The following is a 21,112-nucleotide window of genomic DNA, read 5'->3' on the forward strand; positions in this document are numbered from 1 at the left end:
AATTTTTTATTTTGCCAAATTTTCAGCATTATTAATATCAATAATCATCCGAAATTCGCACGAAATAAACACAAAAAATTGCATCAAACACAAGAGTTCGCATATAAACTGAAAAAAAAAAAACAAAACAAACACAATTCACAAATATATAAACTGAAAAAAAAAAAACGAAACAAACACAAACATACAAATAGAAAAAAAGAAACAAACACAACTTATATAAGAGTTCAGAATGGGTGTTTTGGTGTTTTAGTTTAGGTTTTAGTCTTTTAGAAAATTAGTTTGTTTTTTTAAAAAAAAGTTAAAATGTATATATTAAATAAGTTTAGGGTCTAAGGGTCGGGTCTGGGTCCAAAATTTTAAGACCCGGACCGGACCCTAAAAAATTCACTTGGACCAGGACCCGATCCGGACCATTAGGGTCTGAAAAAGTTGGACCCAGAACGTTAAATTAGGGTCGAGTCCAACAGGGTCTGGATAGGATCCTGGACCCATGCCTATCCCTAAATCCGACATGATTGGTCAGCAGAAGGCAACAAACATTTATGATTTGCAATGAAGAAATAGTATACAACAAACGGAGCTATACGGTTAGATTTGATACTTCACCGATAAACAGGACAAAAACATAAACGTAGCTTCGGTTCTTTGGCCTCTCGGGTAGTCTAAGATCATAGAAAGCAACAATGACTAATCATCAAAGATCTAACTGCCGGCTGTGCTAAGATGCATGATGGGTTAGGAGAACTTTTGTAAAAAGAGAGAAAAAACGCAAAAATTAGAAATTTCTTCTCTAAAACAAGAAAATGGGAATATATTATATTACTCGTTTAGACTCATAATATAGTGAATATTTTTTTTAAAAAATTCTCAAAATATGTCATTTGTTTCTTACTTTAATTCTACATTTTCCATGATTTGCCTAAAAATATTGTGTCACCATTATTTATTTGCTTTTTAGAATTCTTTTGTTGCTTTTTAATTCAACCAAAGGGTTCAATTAGACATATATTTAATGTTTGGTCTTCTAAAATCAGCTTTTCCATAATATTATTTGTTTATAATTTCATGTCCATTTACTTTAATTTTCTTAAAAATGAAAAACAGACACTATATTATGGAACGAGAGTATTTTTATGAAGGAAACAATACTCTTATTTTCTTAGCGAGTTTGAAAACTGCATTCTGAAGTTGCAACACAGTTGCAACATAAGAGATAGTGTCAAAGGACCAACTCTACCAAAAGTTTAAGCTAATGGTTGAGGCCCCAGAAATAGATTTATACTCTAACACTCCCCTCACGCAAGAGCTCTTTGGGCTTGAAGTGTCGATGCAACACAAGCCTCACTAGTCACTCATACATGGTGTTAAATATTCCACTGAAAAAGGAGGGGTGGATGAGATTCAAACCCGTGATCTTTTTGTCACGCTGGCTCTTGACAAGGCCGGTTAAGGGCCTGTGCAAGCTGGCCCTCAGCACAGGGCTCAATACATCAGAGGGGCCCCAAACAGAGACAAAAAGAAAAGGGACGTAGTAATAATCACATACTGAATGCTTGGAGCAGTGGTAAAAATCTCCTATGTTGTAGACCTCTAGGTCGCGTGTTCGAACTCCTATGTCGAGCATTTTTCTTCTGCATTTTTAGTTGAGTTCAACCTCTATTTTTTATCCTGCTTCTAAATCTCTTCTCTATTCTGTTGGAAAAACCTCCTTTTCTTTTATATTTTATATAGTTTTTTTTTTCATGACCATTCTAATTTTCTCTCTCCAATTTATTTTTTGGAAACTTGGCTATTAATATTTTCCACCCTTCTAAACTTTTATTTTTCAAAAAACTAGGTCTATTGCCGTTTTTCAATCATTTCACCTTATTATTCATGTAATCATAACCATATGAAATGAAAATTCCATTCAAATAAAACCATAAGTCATCTACATTCTACACCTTTATTACAAATCTATAGAAAACTGTAAATTTTGTATATGATTTTTTTCATTGTTTTCCAATATTTTTTTATTTAAGGGAAACCTCACCCCCAAAAATCCCCTAGTGAGATTTGATCTCATGATGAGGTCAAACCTTTACCACTAGGCCAAACTTTACTTGGTTCATTATTTTCCAATATGTAAAACATCTAAACTTTTTTGATTGTCTAATTATAAAAAAAGGAGTGTTAAAAAAAGGTTGCTTGATTATGAAAAAAAAGATGCAAATATCTCAAAGCTGTTAAATATGATTTCATAAATAGCACAGGGCCCCCAAATAGTTTAAGACGGCCCTGGCTCTTGATATCATGTCAAAGGACCAACTCAACCAAAAGTTTAAGCTAATGATTGAGACTGCAAGAATAGATTTATACTCTATCAGATAACTATTAGTAAAATACACCCTCGTCCCTCTATATTGATAGAAGTGTCTTCAAAGGTTATATATACAACTACACATCCTGAGAAGTACTGCTATACTAGTAATTTGGTATTACATTGATATCAAAAGTTGACTAGTAATATTTCATTGGTCATATATAGATATATAATAGGAATTGAGGTTAGCTCAAGTGGTGAGCTTTTCCATCTTCTTTAACAAGATTTAGGGTTCAATTTCTTCTCCAAGCATTTGTTTGGGATTTAAGAGGGAAATGGGTAAAGGGTGTCTGACTTGTAATGGGCCTCTGGATGCGGACCCTGTGCGAGGGCAGCACGGAGGATTTCTTCTTACCAATTTTTTTAACAAAGATAAATATATAATGACAAACAATAATAGTTTATTACTACTTCAAGGTATGTGTAAATATATAATGAAAAACAATAATAAATTACAAGTGGAATACACCAGTGGCGGATCCAATGCAGGTTTAGTGGGTTCAACTAAACCTACGCGAATCTGGGGAAAAGCTGGGTAAACTGGAAATAAAAGGGAAAAAATAAATAATATTTCACACGTATTATTTCAATGAATGGCGTATAGCTCAGCGGTTGAAATGCGCATGTTTGATCTCATTCATGCGGTCGTGGATTAGAATCCTGGGTCTAGCCGGAACTGTTTGTTTTTTTTTTTCTTTCTGTTTTTCCCCCTTCCTTCATCTTTTATTTCTTGGTTTAGAATCGAGAAAGCCTTGGTAACCAACTGTTTGAGTCCAAAAAAGACTCAAACACTCAAAGAGTTACACAATGGTACCATTATAACCTGGTATTGGTATCACATTGTTATCAGGATTGGTACCAAGCAACCTTACTTTGGTATCAAAATTTTCGGACAATGGTACCAATCTAACCTAGCATTGGTACCAAACAACACGCGCGTGAAATTTCCAAGGCTTAAAATGACCAAATTACCCCCGTTTGAGTCCCCTAAGAGACTCAAACGGTTGGTTGCCAAGACAAGCTCGTTTAGAATCCTGGGTTTGGCAGGAAGTGTTTGGTTTTTTTTTCTTTTTGTTTTCCCCCTTTCCTTTATCTTTTATTTCTTAGTTTAATTTCTTCTTTCTTTTCTTTATCTTTCCTTTATGTTTTTTTTAGCTCTCATAATTTTTTATAAATTTCTCCCTTCCACCAAGTATTAATGAAGTAATTCCGTCCATTTTTAATTATTTGCAACTTTCACGATTTTGCACTATTCGCTTACTTACATTTAATTATCTTTGATGATTTATATGTAATGCTAATATAGTCATGTTAAATCTTGTTACATTCTTTTTAATTTAGATTTCTACATCTAATTTTTATAATTTTACATATTAGAGACATTAAGGATTAAAGATATGCATTGTGAAACGTGAAATTTCAAAAAGTTACAAGTAAATGAAGATGGAGGAAGCAACAATTAGTATTGTGTACAATAAATTATTTATTGTAAAAACTATTACGCTTTTGGCCAGAATGGGTCATTTTAAAAGTCAAAACGATCATTTTAGATTTCATATTCATTCTAGTTGATAATATTTCTTTTTTTCATTGTTTCATATCATAGATAGTTTTAAACTTTTAACGCTTAATTGATAGGTTGATTTAAAGAAAAACATGTTGAATGTCTGAATAATTATATTTTGTACTTGGTTTTATAATAAATTGATAGTCTTTTATTTAGCGAAAAAGGGGAAAGCCCCTGGTCTTTTGTTAGTACAAGTATTTAATTAGTTATTCTAATGATGTAATTAAGAATGAAAGATTTGTTTTTTCTATAAAAAAAATGTAATAAAGATGGTAAAATACAATTGTAATTTATACTCGAACAACTCCGAACCCACGTGGCTCAATTCCTGGATCCGCCACTGGAATGCACCGTCTATAAAAAAAGGTAAATGTAAGAATTTTGAATTAAAAGAACGTTGATACCCCAAAAAGAACATTGTGATTTCCATTGTTCGGCCGAGAAAAGAGGTCCCAACTCCCAAACTGCTGTCGATGGAAGAAGAAACATAGCAGCATGCGCCAAAGAGGGAGGGGGGGAGAGGTGTGGCGTTGCATGTCTTTGGTCGAGCCATGACCACGGCTAGAGACGGGAGGCTTGAGGCCTCGAGAATTGTTGGAGCCTTCGGGATAACCGACGAGCTCGTAACACTTGCTAGCATCATGACCATGCTACTTACTATGTGTGCACTCGTGGAGGGTCCAATAACACCGGTGTTGAACTATGTCTTGAATTATTTACTTGGCACTAAGATTAACCTAGCACTAGGTCTGTTTTAGTTTCGGGGTTAGGCCCATCTGTTTAGGTTAATTAGTAGGGTACTATATAAACCTACTATTAACCTCTGCCTGCATATCATTATGTTATCTGTACTCTCTCCTAAACCTAATAAAATCGTTTCTCCTCTTACTATGGACGCAACTAACACATTATTAGTGAGCCATGTTAATTCTTGTGTCGATTGTTCATTATTATTTATTTCGTTAATTGCATTTGTCACAAAAACTGGGAGATGTTATGACCCGGCTTATGATCGTATTAGCACACAGGACGTTCGGGGAACCCCACTACCAAAGCTGACAACATCTTGCATAGCAAAACCCACGACATCCTAAGGGGAATCACTCAGCAAAACAGAAGATCAAACCCGCTCGTCTTTAACCGTCAAGTTATAGGCGCGATCAAGCAAGGGCAAAGGGTCGAACAAGAGGATATTAGAGCGCAAAGAAGAAAAATCCAAGTATAATTCCATTGAAAATTCATGAAGTCGTTGTTCATCACGGCGAAAAGCATGGCTCGAACCCGCATCACAAAGAAAGAAACAGGAACAAGATATCAAGGGTTCATGTTGGTTCAATGCTTCCCATAAACTTTTAATTTGCCATAATAAGTTGAAGAAGACATTATTTTGGATTACTCACACTTAGATATTGCATGTTTAATTTGATGAATTTTCGAACCATTAACCAAAGCAAATCTACTACGTAAATGATCCCAAAGCCGATGAGCATCACGAAAATTAAATAAAGAGGATTTTGCCTTAGAATTAATGATGTTAGTAATCCACGAGACAATCATGGTATTGATTGTCAACCATTCGAATGTGGTATACGACGGCTCAGGTCCGGTGAGTGTGCCGTCGACAAAAATAAACTTATGCGTAGCCTCAAGAGCCATTTGACATCTACGTCCAATCATCATAGTTGTCAAGGCGCAGACGAGTCGAAGTGATGAAACCGCCAGGACGATCACCAGTGTCGAGATAAAAAGAAGAATTGATGTTAATGTACACTAGTAGAAAAACGACGATTTGCGTCGCCCCAAGTGTGTCGAATGTAAAGCAAAACGACGCAAAAGAGTAATTTGCATCACGCGCAAAAAAGAGTGTGACGCATCACATCATGGGTTATATGTGTCGCACGTACCATAGGTGCGTTGCAAAAGCCCAATGTCGTCGGACCACCTGGCATATATCACGTAAATCGTCTCCTCCTTGAAAAAAGAAAATTCTACTATCTGCGCCGCATGGTACTTTAGTGCGCTGCAAAAGCGCAATTTGTGTCGGACCTCATGGCTAGGGGTGAAAGTTATTAGGATAAAATCCAAAATCCAATCCAATCCGAATTAGTAGTTCGGATCGGATTCGAACTGTATTCGGATTGGATTCGGATTGAGAATTTTTGAAATTTTGGATTTTCAGATCGGATGGATTGAGGGTAATTGGATCCAAAAATTCAACATAACTGAATAGTAATATGCCTTGTATTATGTATCTGAATTGCGTTTAAGTACTTAACTGATTTTTTATTATAAAAAAAAACCTACTCCATAGCCCAATATAGCACTTCAATCCTTCCCCTAAAACACTAACTGCACTTAATTCCTCATTTCCTAAATCTACTAGACTGCTATTGTGCTTAATTTATTTCATCAAAAACTAGAGTTTTAAAAAAATCAAATTTTCGGATCGGATCCAATCTAGATTATGAAATTTCGGATTGGATTGGATCGGATTCAAACCCTAATTGGTTTGGATTCGGATTGAAAAATTGAAATCCAAATTTTATTCGGATAGGATTGGATTAGGACCTAATCCAAACCGCACACCAAACTTTCACCCCTACTCATGGCCCATCCGACGCAGATCCGTGGCCCACCAACCTAACATTTAACCTAAAAACTCCAGCCTCCTAACCGCGCCCCTTAACATTCCCTTAACCTAAAAACTCTCAAATTCTCTCACTCTCTTCGCGTCGCTTTTCACTCTCACTCTCGAATTCTCCTCTCTCACTCTCACTCTCACTCCATTTCGTTCTTTCCTTCGACTCTCGCATCTGAGTTTCAAGGGCAACTCGAAAATTCATCCTCACCACCATGGCGAAGCAACGAGAAACGCGCTGACATCTTCGTTCATCTTTCAGTCTGCTCCATCTTCGTTCAATGAGAAAGGCGCTAACATCCATGGCGAAGCGAAATACGAATGATTAGGGTTCTGATTTCAATTTTTTTTCTCGATTTTCATAAGAATAATAAGTCTTCTACTAATTTCAATTACAACAGTTTAGTGCTCATCTTGAATTAGGATTTTGAATTTTTTTTTTATCTTTTCTCATTTCAGCGATTTCCGTATAATGCTCGAGTATGAGACACGAGCATCAATTAATAGCCAAACAGGAAGAAGACATCAGTTTGTTGATTTCAGCAATTTCTGTATTGTCTGTAATTTTCTTTTTTGATTTTCAGTAATTTTCTCTTTTTAAGTTTCTGTAAATCATGTATTGTTTTTAGTTTTTTTTTTTTTTTTGTAAACGAATGATTTGGATTTTAGTTTCGACACAACGTAAATTCATTTTTGCAACACTGTGAATTTAAGTTTTTCATTCTGTTTTAGATCCCGATGTTTGAAGGATGCAAAAAAAAAAATTTAATAAAAAAGGCATGATTTTCGGCGCACATAGTGACGGATGTGACGCACATTTTTTTTAAAACAAAAAATACCTGATTTGCGTCGCACATAGTGATTCATGCGACGCATATCACTTAAACATGGTTGGGGTTCACGGGTCATGTACGTCGGTCATCACGTAAGCCCGACGCAAATAGTTCTTCATTTGCGTCGTTTCCTCATCCGACGCAGATCATGGCTCTCGATTTGTGTTGAGACCTGTGCCGTCGTACCATTGTCCGACGCAAATGATGGTTCCAGGTCCGACGCAAATCAATGATTCTGTACTAGAATATAGGAAGGGGATGATATGGTGGAGGAGGGGTTGGTGTTGGTGTTTGGCCTTTGTCAGCGTTAGCCATGGTAGCACAACACGCGTGAGAGAAACGATGGAGAGAAAAAAATTAGGGATCCAATACCATGTGAAAATATAGTTAGGGATCAAACCTTGATTTTCTCATTAATGATTTATAATATATATCCGACAAGCATATTTAGAAAATCGAATAAGAATAGGATACACTAAATATACAACTCTTAGGAAACTATACATTATTTCCTTAACAAACATCAATCAAAGCGATCAATGTGTAAAAATGTCATAGTTTGATATATATATATATATATATATATATATATATATATATATTATATATATATAATATTATATATATATATATATATATATATATTGCTGATAATTGATTACAAATAGAAAAACTCGTACTTCAATGGATAATGAATACTAAATAAAGATATAAATTTCAATCAAGAATTTGGAAACTCCCATTCCAGTATAATATATTACTCTCTCCGTTTTATTATATAGTGCTCACATTCCTTTTTGAGTGTCTCACAATATTGTGTCTATTTTCTTTTTTATCAATTTGTTTGGATTAAATTATCCTAAAGTTTTACACAAACTTTCCAAAATAGTCCTACATTTCTTTAAAAATATGTGCCCTATTTATTGTTTTTTGATATTTTTTAAAGGAAAGAGACAATAATTAAAAAAAAACTAGTTCCAAGATAAAAGCACTAAAAAACACTTCATTAATCCTTTTTTTAAAAAATTCTACAACTCCTTCCATTCACCTAAATTCTTGTGACAAAAGAGAAGTAAACACTATATTATGGGACGAAGGGAGTACTTCATCCGTTTTGAAATAAATGAACAATTCTCTCTTATATGTGAGAGCTTTTTTTAGAGAAACGTTTTATTTATGTCATGACAAACGAAATGTATAATTAATTGCATGTCTTCTCTTCATGACTACATCAGTTACTTAATGTGATATTTGTAGTTTTTTTTCAACCCTATAATATGGTAATTACAAAATTTATTTAAATCAACTTTAAAATAAACCTATTAATATTGGACAATGTAATAATAAATGTTATCTAGCATGTTAATTTGAAGATGAATTCAGGTTTTAAAGTTAATAAAGATACTAGATGTCCCACAATCATGAGCATATAACAAGTGAAGAGACACATTTTACTTGGTTGAACAAGTTGTATATATATATACAACTAACATGTTAGTTTGACCATAAGAATGCTATTCCACCTCAAATTCATATGAGATGAAGAATAAAGATCGTAGATTAGATTTTAGTGGATGCTGCCTCAACGTGTCAGGATGATGAGCTTTCTTTTTCATGAATTAAAACATAATAAAGAGATTTAAGACAAATAAATATCGCCAAAATGAGAGGGGATCCACATTTCTTTTATGAGATGAAATCAACATCTTTTCAGCTAGTAAAATGAATCCTATCTTGCACATGCGCCCCAGCGGCTGTTGCCACACCCCAAAAAGCTTGAACATGACAACATCATAACATTAATCTCCCCTCCTCTCTATCACACTATTATCTATTTTTCTATTCGTAATTTTTTTCTTTGGAAAGACAATAATCTAGGTATGAAGAATCTCACGTAAGAGTACAGTATGCTCCCTTGGTTATTTGTGTTATTCCTAATCATTCTGTCAAATAAAATGATATTTTAACTAACAGTTAAAAGTTCATAATTATATATAATTTTAGTTTGTTTTGTTCACAATCAATATTATATTATTTTTGTTGAATAACAACTTGTTTGAAAATTCTTCTCCAAATAGTCTGAATCAAAAGGTGATAATTTTCCTCCAAAGTTTACTATTCAAATTAAAATGGTAATGTAACTATTGAGCATATAATTTTTTTTACTTGGAGGATTGATTTATCTTGAACTAATGAGTCACATCTCTCTTTATATAGTTAAATAGACTCAATAAAAGAATTTATTTAAAAAAAAACTGAACTTATTAGACTTGATTGACCCATATTGAAACTTATCTTCTAGTATTGTTTTAGACATGATCTCAACTTATTAGAGGTGAAACTTATTTTTTAAGATACATAAAACTAGGGGTGTAAGTGGATTGGACTTTGCCAAATCCAAATCCAGTCCAAAGTTTTTTGGACTCGAGAAATTGAGTCCAAGTCCGATCCAAATATTTTTTGAGTCCAGTCCAATCCAGTCCGATAATTTTTTCTTGAGTCCGAATCCAGTCCAGTCCAGTCCGATTATTGTATCTTTTTTCTCGATTTAGATTCAATGATTCATAACTTGTTTTAGATGCTTGAGCATTTGACATCTGATTCAATTATCAATATCCACAAATTAGATTGAAAGCTTAAATTAAAGTAAAATACTATGCATAAAAAGTTGAATTAGATGCTTACCTTGATCTAAGTTGAGAGGAAGCAGAGAGACTGAGAATTAATCTGAGGGAGAAATAGAGAATGCGAGAGTCGAGACAGCTAGGTAGAAAGAAAATCAAGAGTAAGAGGAAGTGATGAGTAGTAAGGACTGAGGAGTGGAGTGAGATAGAATTAGTCGGCTACTAGCCTACTACTGCTGTACTGCTAGTATAATTTACTTATTTAACAAATGGCGTTGAGTGCAATAGTCTGGCGCCAGTTGAAATATTTAGAGAGTGAAGATTGAAAACTCCAAAATTTTAAAAATAGTATCAATTTTCTTTAATATATATATATATTATATATGTATTACATATATATTATATATAAAAATATTTTTGGACTGGACTGGACTCAGTGGCGGATTTACTTAGGGTCACGTGTGGTCACGTGACCAACAAATATTTTTGAAAAAAAAAAAAAAAAATTTGTTTTTTCATTTGCAGCGTTTCACACGCGAAAGCAGAGAGCATTCAGAGCAAACCCTTCCTTTATCTCTCTTTCTCCTTCGTGAACAAAAAACCCTAAGTAGGAGAAGTGTAGCAGCGCCGCAGCCCGCCCGGTGAGTTTGCCGGTGAGTTTGCCGACAGCCCGACCCCCGAAGCACTTCAGTCTTCAGTATATGTCTATGTACAGTAGCAGCGCCGTGTAGACGTCTAAGAGACTAAGATGTGTCTCGCAATTCGCAAAATAATCTGATTTTCCGCCTTTCCGGTATGTTATTTGCTTGATTTTGTTTGATTTTGTTTTGTTTTATTTTGTTAGCATTTCGATTTTGTTGTTTTGATTTTGTTAGGGTTTTTTTTTATCACAAAAGAATCTGATTTGTGTCTTTGATTTGCGAATTGCGACAGACAACAACACCAACAGAGGGCGGCAGGCCGGCTGCAAGGCGGGCGGCAGCGGGCGGCAGCGGGCGGCAGCAGGCGGCAGCAAACACTTCAGGTATTCTTCATTTCTTCTTACGTTCTAATTCAACCTTCTTAATTGAATCATTCTTGAAAATTGTTGAATTATTCTTCATGAATCATTGTTGGGTTGTAAGTTGTTGGCTTGTTGCTGAAAATTGATGTTTATTTGTGAATTTTTGTCAATTTGATTTCATTCTTGATTGAATCATTCTTGATTGTGTTGTGATTTGGAAATTAGATTAGGATGCCATTACGATTGTGTTGTGATTTGGAAATTAGATTTGGAAATTGATGTGAATTTGTGATTTATGAAATATGTTACTAAGGTTAGGAATTAGAATGTTTTAAAAATCATTTTTGAATAATGTATTATGTATTATGTGCTTAATTGTATTGTGTTGGCTTTTTCAATCGACTTATTTAATCTCATTCAAAGTATTAATTTAATTTTCAGAATGAAAAGGAAAAAAACAAAGGATATTTCAAGTTTTTTTGTTAAAAGAACGCCAACTCAAAATCCACCTCCACCTTCTCCTCCTCCATCTTCTCCTCCTCCATCTCCTCCACCTTCTCCTCCAAATCTTTCACCACCTCAAGAAAATGAAAAATCTTCCTCCTCCATCTCAACTAAATGAAAAAAAATCCTTCTCATCAACAAAGTGAACAACATTCTTCTCCATCACACAATTCCAAAACTCATCTTATTCCCAGATTGAGCGAATTTGAAATTGCTAATCTTCCACAAGATCCTGGGAAAAGGAGAAAGATGAGTGATTTTCATCCTGATGATAAAAGCATAGTAAGAAGAACATACCTTGATAGAAAACCTTGCCAACCTAAAAATTTTGTGTTTCCTCAAACACTTATCGGGCCGAAAAATCGTCGATTTAATGTGGATTGGTTTGACACTTGGCCTTGGCTAGAATATAGTGTTGAAAAGGATGCTGCATTTTGTTTTGCTTGCTATTTATTCAAGGAGGACAATTCGATTGGAAGAGATGCTTTTACTACCAATGGTTTTAAGTATTGGAATAGATTGGATGTAATAAAAAAGCATGTTGGTAGTCATAAGAGTGTTCATAGTAATGCTATGATTGCTATGGAACTTTTCAAGAACCAAAAGAGTAGCATTATTACTGGTTTATCAAAACAAACAAAAGAAACCATGAGTGCTTATCGAACGCGATTAGAAGCTTCTGTTGAAACTATCAGGTGGCTTTTACTCCAAGGGTTGCCTTTTCGGGGTCATGATGAAAAAGAAAGTTCATTGAGTAGAGGTAATTTTGTTTCATTACTTACTCTTCTTTCACAACATGATCCTGAGTATTCCAAAGTTGTTTTCAAATTGGTACCTGGCAATTGTCAACTCACTTCTCCTGTTGTCCAAAAAGATATCATTAATGCTTGTGCAAAAGAGACAACGAAAGCAATACTTGAAGATATGAACGGTGGTTTTTTTGCTATTCTAGCTGATGAGTCCGCCGATGTTTCTGATAAGGAACAAATGGCTCTTTGCTTGAGATATGTTAATAAAAAGGGAGAAGTATGTGAGCATCTTCTTGGTGTTGTGCATGTTCCCAATACCACTTCTTTAACTCTTAAAAGTGGTATTGAGTCATTACTCATGGAGCACTCTTTGACTTTCTCACAAGTTCGAGGGCAAGGTTATGATGGGGCAAGCAATATGCAAGGTTCAATCAATGGACTCAAAGCTTTGATATTAGAAGAATGTCCTCAAGCATACTTTGTGCATTGTTTTGCACATCAACTTCAGTTGACACAAGTTGCACTTGCTAAAAAGAATTCAGATTGTGGTTGGCTTTTTGTTGATGTACTTGCACCTCTCTTGAATTTTGTGGGTGGTTCACCTAAAAGGAAAGAATTTCTTCGAGAGAAACAAGCTCAACGAGTTTGGAAGCACTATTCTCAGGTGAACTTGAATCGGGAACGGGTTTAAATCAAGAACGTGGTTTAGGCAGACCTTGTGACACTCGTTGGGGGTCCCACTTTAAAACAATTTTGAATGTGCTTGATTTGTATCCTTCAATTCTTGAGTCACTCGATAAAATTGGTGAAGTTTCTGATGCAATTGATTCAAATAAAGCACAAGCTCTTACACACTTGTTGATGTCATTTGATTTTGTGTTTGTGGCACACTTGATGGTTTCTATATTTGGCATCACAAATGCATTGAATGTGGCTTTGCAAAAACGTGATCAAGACATTGTAAATGCTATGGCCATGGTTGATGTAACCAAGATCAATCTACAAAAGATGAGAGATGAAGGATGGGATTCTCATATGGAAAAAGTCACTTCTTTTATGTCTAAATATGACATCGAGATTCCAAACATGGAGGAGAGATATCATGTTCCGGGGAGAAGAATGTTTAGAGGTAAGAGCCCACAAGTTACAAATCTTCATCATTTTCGAGTTGAAGTTTTCTTAAGTGTCATTGACCTTCAATTGCAAGAACTTGAGAATCGGTTTCCGGAGATAAGTAAGGAACTACTTGTTTGTATGTCTTGCTTTAATCCTACTAACCGATTTTCTTCTTTTGACAAAACAAAACTGATTCAACTTGCCAAGTTCTATCCCAATGAGTTTTCAAGTACCGAAATGATATTTTTTGATTGGTCACTTGAAAATTTTATTGTTGATGTTAGAGGAGATGAGAGATTTTGGAATTTAAAGAGTCTTCACGAGCTTTCAATGAAACTTGTTGAGACGGGAAAGTCTGAAACTCATGATCGGGTCTATTACTTGCTTTTGAAATTGGTGTTGGTTCTTCCCGTTGCAACTGCAAGTGTAGAAAGAGTATTTTCTAGTATGACGCAAGTGAAAGATAAATTGCGTAATAGCATGGGAGATCAAATGTTGAATGATTGCTTGATTACTTATGTGGAGAAAGAAATGTTTTTGAAGGTTAGCAAGGATGATATTATAAATCGATATCAAAATATGAAAACTCGTCAAGAACAATTGTAATATTTTCTAAGTACTATTTGGTTGTAATAAGTACTATTTTTGGTACTATTTTATTGTAATATGAACTATTATTAGTCATAAATTGATTTTATTTGAAATAGTTTTCTTTAAATTCATGGATTATACTATATGGATACGCGTATCCGAACCCGTACCCGTAGCCATTTTTGTGCAACCTAGTCGGTAGTGACCAACTATTCATGAATTCCTGGATCCGCCACTGACTGGACTCATTGGACTCCAAAGGGATGAGTCCAAATGCAGTCCAAAAATATTTGGACTCAAAAATTTGAGTCCGAGTCCAGTCCGAAAAATTTTCAGTCCAGTCAAGTCCGACAAGTTTGGACTGGACTGGATTGGACTCTGGACTTTTCGTAGTCCGCTTACACCCCTACATAAAACACACCCAAATATAACAAATTAGGACAAAAAATTTCTAGGAGAGACTATGAAATGTCAATATTACGAATTTAATGAAAATTATTGAACGTAAACTAAAATCTCACCACTACCCTTTAATGATTTGAGAAATTAAGAAAATATATTTCTAATAATTTATCTTTCGGGATATTGATTAGTTTCTTTGGACTCTTTAATCTTGATATAAAACAAATTAAGGTGTTCCAAATGTACAAGAAATTCAGTGACAATTAATTTATTGACTTATGAGGTAAGTATAGAAGACAACTTAAGAAGAAGACAAGCCTTTTGTAACATTTTCTTAGGTACAACAACTGAACAACACAGATGGAAGAGCACTATTGTTGTCAAAAGGTTAGGAACTGTCAGAACGAAGGTGAAATTTGCCAACCAGAAGACTTCTGCTTTGCTATTTACATTTGTTTCACAGGAGAATATTCAACCTTTTCTTTTCTTTTCTTTTCTTTTCATGAATTTTCAAATAACGAACGTGCAAAAGAGCTTTGGTAGGAGAGGTTGTTTTCACAAGTTCGTGCACCACGGTTGTCATCACAAATCATCAACTTCTTCACGGGTTTGTATTTCCAAGGAGAATGTTCCCTTCACAGCTTCACTGGAGGAAGATTAATGAACCCTAATTGTGGTTATTTCACCTCAAAATGCCCAAACCTCTTATCAAAAAACCTCATATGAATATACTCCCTCCATTTCATATTAATCTACACACTTTGACATTTTACACTATTCACAAATTGCATTTTGATCCTCTTTTGTGATTTATACGTGAATAAAAACATAGTCATGTGGGATCTTGTTAGATTCGTCTTATTATGTATTTTATTAATATATACTTTTTATAATTTTTACAAATTCAAAATTAAAGATATATGTCCTTAAAGTTTTACATTGACATGCGTGAAAAGTGTAAGTGTGTAGATTAAAATGAAACGGAGGGAGTATGATATTGTTACTTTTACTTTCTTCACAAAGTAATATATTTCATCCGTTTCATTTTTAAATGCAACAAATGAATATTTTATATCTCACAAATAATACCCTTTTGTTACATTTAAAACAAAATGGAGGAAGTAAGTAATTTACTTTCAATTTTCCACTCAAAATCACTTTTTTTTTATTCAAGAACCTAATAATGACTTAATAGATATTAGGAGTAGAAAGTTGTGCAAAAAGAGAACCAATTTATGTGGTATGATATTATTCTAAGGAGAAGGTTGAGGTGATAAGAATAGGATTTTTGCAATAAAAGTAATATATTCATTTTCCATATACTAGTATTAATGCAGAATTTTATAGACATTAATATAAATTTAATGGAGAACTATCTACTTTAAACTTATTATGCTAAGTTGTAGATTTCTTTTTTGTTAGTTCATCACGTATTCATTAAAATTGAAAATTGAAAGTGTTGGAAACTTTAATTTGGAGAACTGTAGACAATTCATGTTGAACTGTGCTTTAATTAACTATGTGGTGCAGGGATTAACAAAAATTAACTTCTGTCTCCATATTGTGAAATTTGTACTCTTGCCTAAATCTAATAAAATCGTTTCTTCTCTGCCTATGGACCTAACTAACACATTGTTAGTAAACCACGTTAAATTCTTGTGTCGATGGTTAATTAATATTTTGTTGCTTTATTTCGTTCATTATAACTTCTAACTTCGGACATTTCAAATTAAACATTTTATTGTTCTACATAAGAGATCAAGAAACAAATAACGACTTGTCGATGAAGAATGTAAGGGAATTTTGCTAATGATCTTCCAATAACCATCAAATCTAACCACATTTTCGCTCTAAACATAAGAGATTTATCATTTTATATGAAATTCAAATATATTCCTCTCGTTAATGGACCCCAATTCATAAATAGTTTTTTCTTTACAAAAAATTTCGAGTGAAACCCAATCTTACTTTCAAAGTTTCCTCAATATCATTATAAGAAGTGCAAAAACACAAAGATAATGATCCAACAAGAATAAATTTTTGGCCAATGAGAGGTGGTAGGTTACTGGTAGGGATGGCAATGGGGAGGGTCTGGGTCGGGTCCACCTGGATCCAGACCCAGACTCGCCCCAGATCCGTTGGATCTAGATTTTTCAGACCCAGATCTGCTGGGTCTAACGGGTCCATGGGTCCTTCTTAGTTTTAATTTTTCATCGTATTTCTGAATATATGTAATCAAAAAATTTCGCCCTAATATATATAGGTTCTTGTATCCATGGTTAAAGCATTCTCCAATTTTTTTTTAAGAATTAACTCGTAAAATATTAAAATGTTACAACTTACAAAGTTACATGTCTTAGTGGAGTTACAACACTAACGAGTTCACAAAATCACAACTCACAAAATTTTAGAGTTTAGGTAAAAAAAAATTCTAATATGTAGATGAGTCCACAGGGCAGGTGACCCATGATCTCCGAACCCGAACCCGACCCGGACCCATTGTGTCTAAAATTTTTGGACCCAGACTCTTATAAATGAGTCAGGTCCTAGCGGGTCTGGGTCGGGTCTAGTACCCATTGCCATCCCTAGTTACTGGAGTAACACCCAAGATCACAGGGTATTATCCAGAGTTCGAATATTCATCCCAACAATAAGTTGGGGCATTATTTCTTGACTGTTAACCTTATAACAAACCTCTAAGTTGATGGGTCCTGCAAGCTACTAGTCTAGTAAAAATTGGTTTTTGTATCAATTATCTTTCCTAAAAAAAAAAAAAATTGGCTAAACGGTCCAACATAAAAGGCCTTGGGGTGTCCCAAAAAGGTGCATGGAAATTGAACAATCATACACGTACGGTTAAATCTTAAAGCATCTTCATTAGAAGTACAGACTAGTAAGCTATATATACCACTAATGATAACTCACAATTATTGTTATTTTCTCGAATATTCACAGTTTAACTTTATGTTATTGGAAGCTAAGGTAGGTAGGGTCCCTTCCAACCATCTCCTCTTCATTTAGTCTTGATCTAAAAGATATGAGCCGTGATTTTAAAGAAATGCCATCCTCTATAATTTCCCTTCCTCAATTATGCATTCAATCATTGTAATTTGTAAAGCAAAGTTGCCCCTAATTTGGATCCAAACACCATTCTTAATTTCAGATGACTAGTTGGTAACATAAAGCTCAATTGTCAACTTCATTTGGTTATTTTACTATATAGTAATAACATCTAAATATTAATTAGTGTTTGGGAGTGTCTTCTCTTTGAGGGGTTTGAGTCACATTGCACATGGATTATGCACAATTAGACATGTTAAACTTTTCCTTTTTATTAAATGAGAGAATTATGACAAAATTATAATACTAGTTGTAGTCATATATTCTTCAGTTTGTTAAGGAAAAAGATCCTATTGAACTAACACATTTTACAGATTAATCATTCCAATTTAGAAGTCACACATTGCAAAAGTAAAGGAAAACAGATAAAGAAATTCATATGTTCAAAAGTAGAGCTAATCAAGGTAAGCATGACTTGGCGCCTATTTTATTTTTGATTGGGATGAGGTTTGGGCAACTTAAAAATGACTTTTTACTTCAAAAGCTCATAGTGGGCATTGATTTATGAACTTCAGGTGTAAAGGAGAATCTCTTACCACCAGATTTAAGACTAAGTGACAATGTAAAAGTAATCATATGGTTCATAGAATTATAGAATAAATACGCCATAAAAAGAATTATAATGATTTTTTTTATATACAAAAACAAAGTTAAAAAGAATCACAAATAATTCATTAGATTAATAAAAATGCCTAAATTGTCAAGACTACAAAACGTACTTATAGAGCATATCAAATTGAACCATGACCGTACCATTAACTGACTAGCTGGCACACACAATATTGGACAAATAATTTTTAACTCGAATTTTGGACAATTATCTAATTTAGCCTTAAACCCAAATTAACCCGACTCAATGTTTTCCGAGGCTTGGACGAGGCCTAAAAAATAGCTACCCAACCTCTTAATCTAAATTGGAATCACTTTTAGTTAAAAGCCTAATCCAACCCATAATCACTTTTAGTACATCCTACCAACTCACTTTTGGTATATCCTACCAACATACTTTTAACCTCACACAAACAAGATCGCGTGCACTTACCGATTCTCTCTAGGAATTAGTTGGGTATCCTCAAACCTTGTCGTAACGAGAACTCCATGTAAAGGGTAACAATAGAAGTTTATTTGAGTAACAAGTATATACAATAATACATAACTACATAAGACATTCTTGTCAAAACAAAAAATACAAGACATGAGTGAAGGAATGATTGATTCGTGCTCTAATCAGTAGAGACGAACTTTGGCAAACCAACAACTATACTACTCTTTACCGCTAAATTAAGATTAGCCTTTTTTTTCAATGTAATAAGCCAACATTAACGCTTAATAACATGCCTATAATTACAAAACGCAACTACACAAGTACACAACCGTTGTGAAGTAATTATTTCCATTTTATATCAATAGGGAAAAAAACCAAAGATGTTTTGACGAGTGTTTTTTGTACTTTGTACCGTCTTTGTGGCTTATAAATAGATCAAGGAAAAATATTAAATACTTCTTCTGTTTTTTTAATTGTAACACTTTCTTTGACATCAATTTCAGTGCGTAGAAGAGAAGTAAAGAAGAGAAAAAGGAAAATCAAAGATAAAAAATATTACAGGTAATTAATTATTTTCTTTAGAAAAGTATTGCAAATACAATAAAGGAAAATCTATGATTAGCATAAAGTTTAGCTTGACTAGTATTTCATTCATTCAAAATGGAAGTATTTCCAAAATTAACACTCTCCTACATCCTGTCCACATTTACCATTTCTATCCATCCACTACTAAAGTCTAGAGATATCTTTTCAAAAAAAAGGTAGATTTACACAATTACCAAAAATACACTTACTTCCATTAATATTTATATATAAAAAAAAAATTAAGAATCAAAATTCAACCTCGGTGCAAAGGAGATCGTTCATGAACGAATTTCGAGGTAGATTGCCGGAAAACCTTCATCGGACTAGGAAAATACCATCCTTTTACTTTCGTAGATCTAACGTCATTATCGGCGATAGCAACCGACTTCGACCTTCTCATTTCCGCTTCCATTTTCTCTATCCTCGGTTTCTTCTGCCACCAAAGCACCGACCAAATCGATGATTTTCCGGCGAGTTTTTCCGACGAGTTTTTATCGTCGGCGGTGGAGAATCTGGCGGAGCGGAAGAAAGGAAAGGCGGAAGACCTGGAGCGTCGAAAAGGCGGTTCAGCGTCGATAAGAGTGGAGATCTGACCGAGTTCTGAGATGTGGAGAGAGAAAGAGGAGGAAGTAGAGGAAGAAGAAGAGGTGGTGGCGCAACATAAGCAAGGGCGTACGTTAGCGCAGTCAGGACAAAGTTCAGAGAGGCGTTCTTTAAGACACAGAGGACATACTCCAGTACGACGACGTTTCGAGGGGTGTAGTGAGCATTTCCATACTTGATCTTCTTCTGCGTAAAACGCCATTTTTGAGCTTTACTTTTTAGTTGGTTGTGTTGTATTGTGTTATTTGTTGGTAAGACAAATGGGTGAAAGTTGAGAGTTAAGAGGAGGTTATATATAGGCTATAGGACTAGGGGAGAGAGAAAACTATGGTTAAGAGGGGAAGGTGAAACGGCGGCGTTGTTGGGAAGCGGAAACATCGGATTTTGTATTGTTTGGGAAGTGTTGTGGTAAAATGTAAATGGGCTGAATCTTGGGGGAAATGGAGTATGGACTACGGATTATGGACTGTGGAGGATGTTGAAATTTGAGAAAAAAGCCATTAAGGTTTATGAGCGTTATTAAGAATGAACCAGAAAATAAAATGGGTCATCTAACTTCTTATTTAGGCCCTATTGGTCCATTGGAGATATATTTTGGCAAGTCATGACAATACCCAATCAATGTCAAAATTGTTTACTTTTTGATAGACATATAATATCAAACACACATCATATATATTTCAAATTCAATAATTTTTGTATAAAAAAAAAGATATAAAAGGTGGAGAACATACGCACATAATACACCTTAGAAGTAAAAAACAATAAAATTTCATAAAATATAATGTTTTGCACTATTTTATATTTCGGTTATTTCACCAAATACCTCCGACAAATCGCGAAATTCATCATATACCCTCAATGTTTCAGATATTCACCATATACCCCTGACTTTTCAAAACTGTGCACCATATACCCATTTTCTAACGGACGTTAAGTCGCTGTTAGCTTTATTTACGATTTTGCCATTATTAACCCTAAACCCTAATTCTAATCTAACCCTAAACCTAATCTAACCCTTACCCTTATCCCAAACCCTAACCCTAACCCAGCCCAACAACCCCACAACCCCAGGCCCAACCCCCACCCCCACCCCCACCCCCAGCCCCACCTCTTCCCCCTCCGCCAACGCATCCCCCTCCCTTCCACCGCCGGCCTCCCCTTTCCCCGGCAGCATCCCTCCTTCTCCCCCTCCCCTCCCCTCCCCTCCTCCTCCCCCTCCCCCTCTTCGTTCACCATCACATCAACTGCTCGCGCAGGGTGGTCATTTTTCGCGCAGGGTGGGGGATTTTCGCGGGGGTGGGTTAGATTTTCGCGCAGGGTTGTCGGATTTTCGCGCAAAGGTGGGGGATTTTTGGGGGTTGGTT

The 21,112-nt window shown here is 34.8% G+C and overlaps 2 protein-coding genes across 2 annotated transcripts; one reads left to right on the forward strand and one right to left on the reverse strand.

Annotated features, from left to right (window-relative positions):
- Window positions 1-11,648: 11,648 nt before the first annotated feature.
- Window positions 11,649-14,005, forward strand: LOC104908187 (uncharacterized). The gene is made up of 2 exons (XM_057394640.1): window positions 11,649-12,947; window positions 13,073-14,005. The coding sequence occupies exons 1-2, from the start codon at window positions 11,649-11,651 to the stop codon at window positions 14,003-14,005; spliced, it is 2,232 nt and encodes a 743-aa protein (XP_057250623.1).
- A 5,170-nt stretch (window positions 14,006-19,175) lies between these two features.
- On the reverse strand, window positions 19,176-20,148 carry LOC104908181 (hypothetical protein). The gene has a single exon (XM_010697267.4). The coding sequence runs from the start codon at window positions 19,945-19,947 to the stop codon at window positions 19,396-19,398; it is 552 nt and encodes a 183-aa protein (XP_010695569.2). The 5' UTR covers window positions 19,948-20,148; the 3' UTR covers window positions 19,176-19,395.
- Window positions 20,149-21,112: the final 964 nt, after the last annotated feature.

This window comes from Beta vulgaris, chromosome 5 (assembly GCF_026745355.1).
Source record: "Beta vulgaris subsp. vulgaris cultivar EL10 chromosome 5, EL10.2, whole genome shotgun sequence".
In the NCBI taxonomy this organism is placed as follows: Eukaryota; Viridiplantae; Streptophyta; class Magnoliopsida; order Caryophyllales; family Amaranthaceae; genus Beta; species Beta vulgaris.

Coding starts and splice junctions, on each gene's coding strand:
- LOC104908187 (XM_057394640.1), top strand. CDS start 11,649: ATGAAAAAAAATCCTTCTCATCAACAAAGTGAACAACATTCTTCTCCA. Junction 12,948..13,072: donor TTTGGAAGCACTATTCTCAG/GTGAACTTGAAT, acceptor TCAATTCTTGAG/TCACTCGATAAAATTGGTGA.
- LOC104908181 (XM_010697267.4), bottom strand. CDS start 19,947: ATGGCGTTTTACGCAGAAGAAGATCAAGTATGGAAATGCTCACTACAC.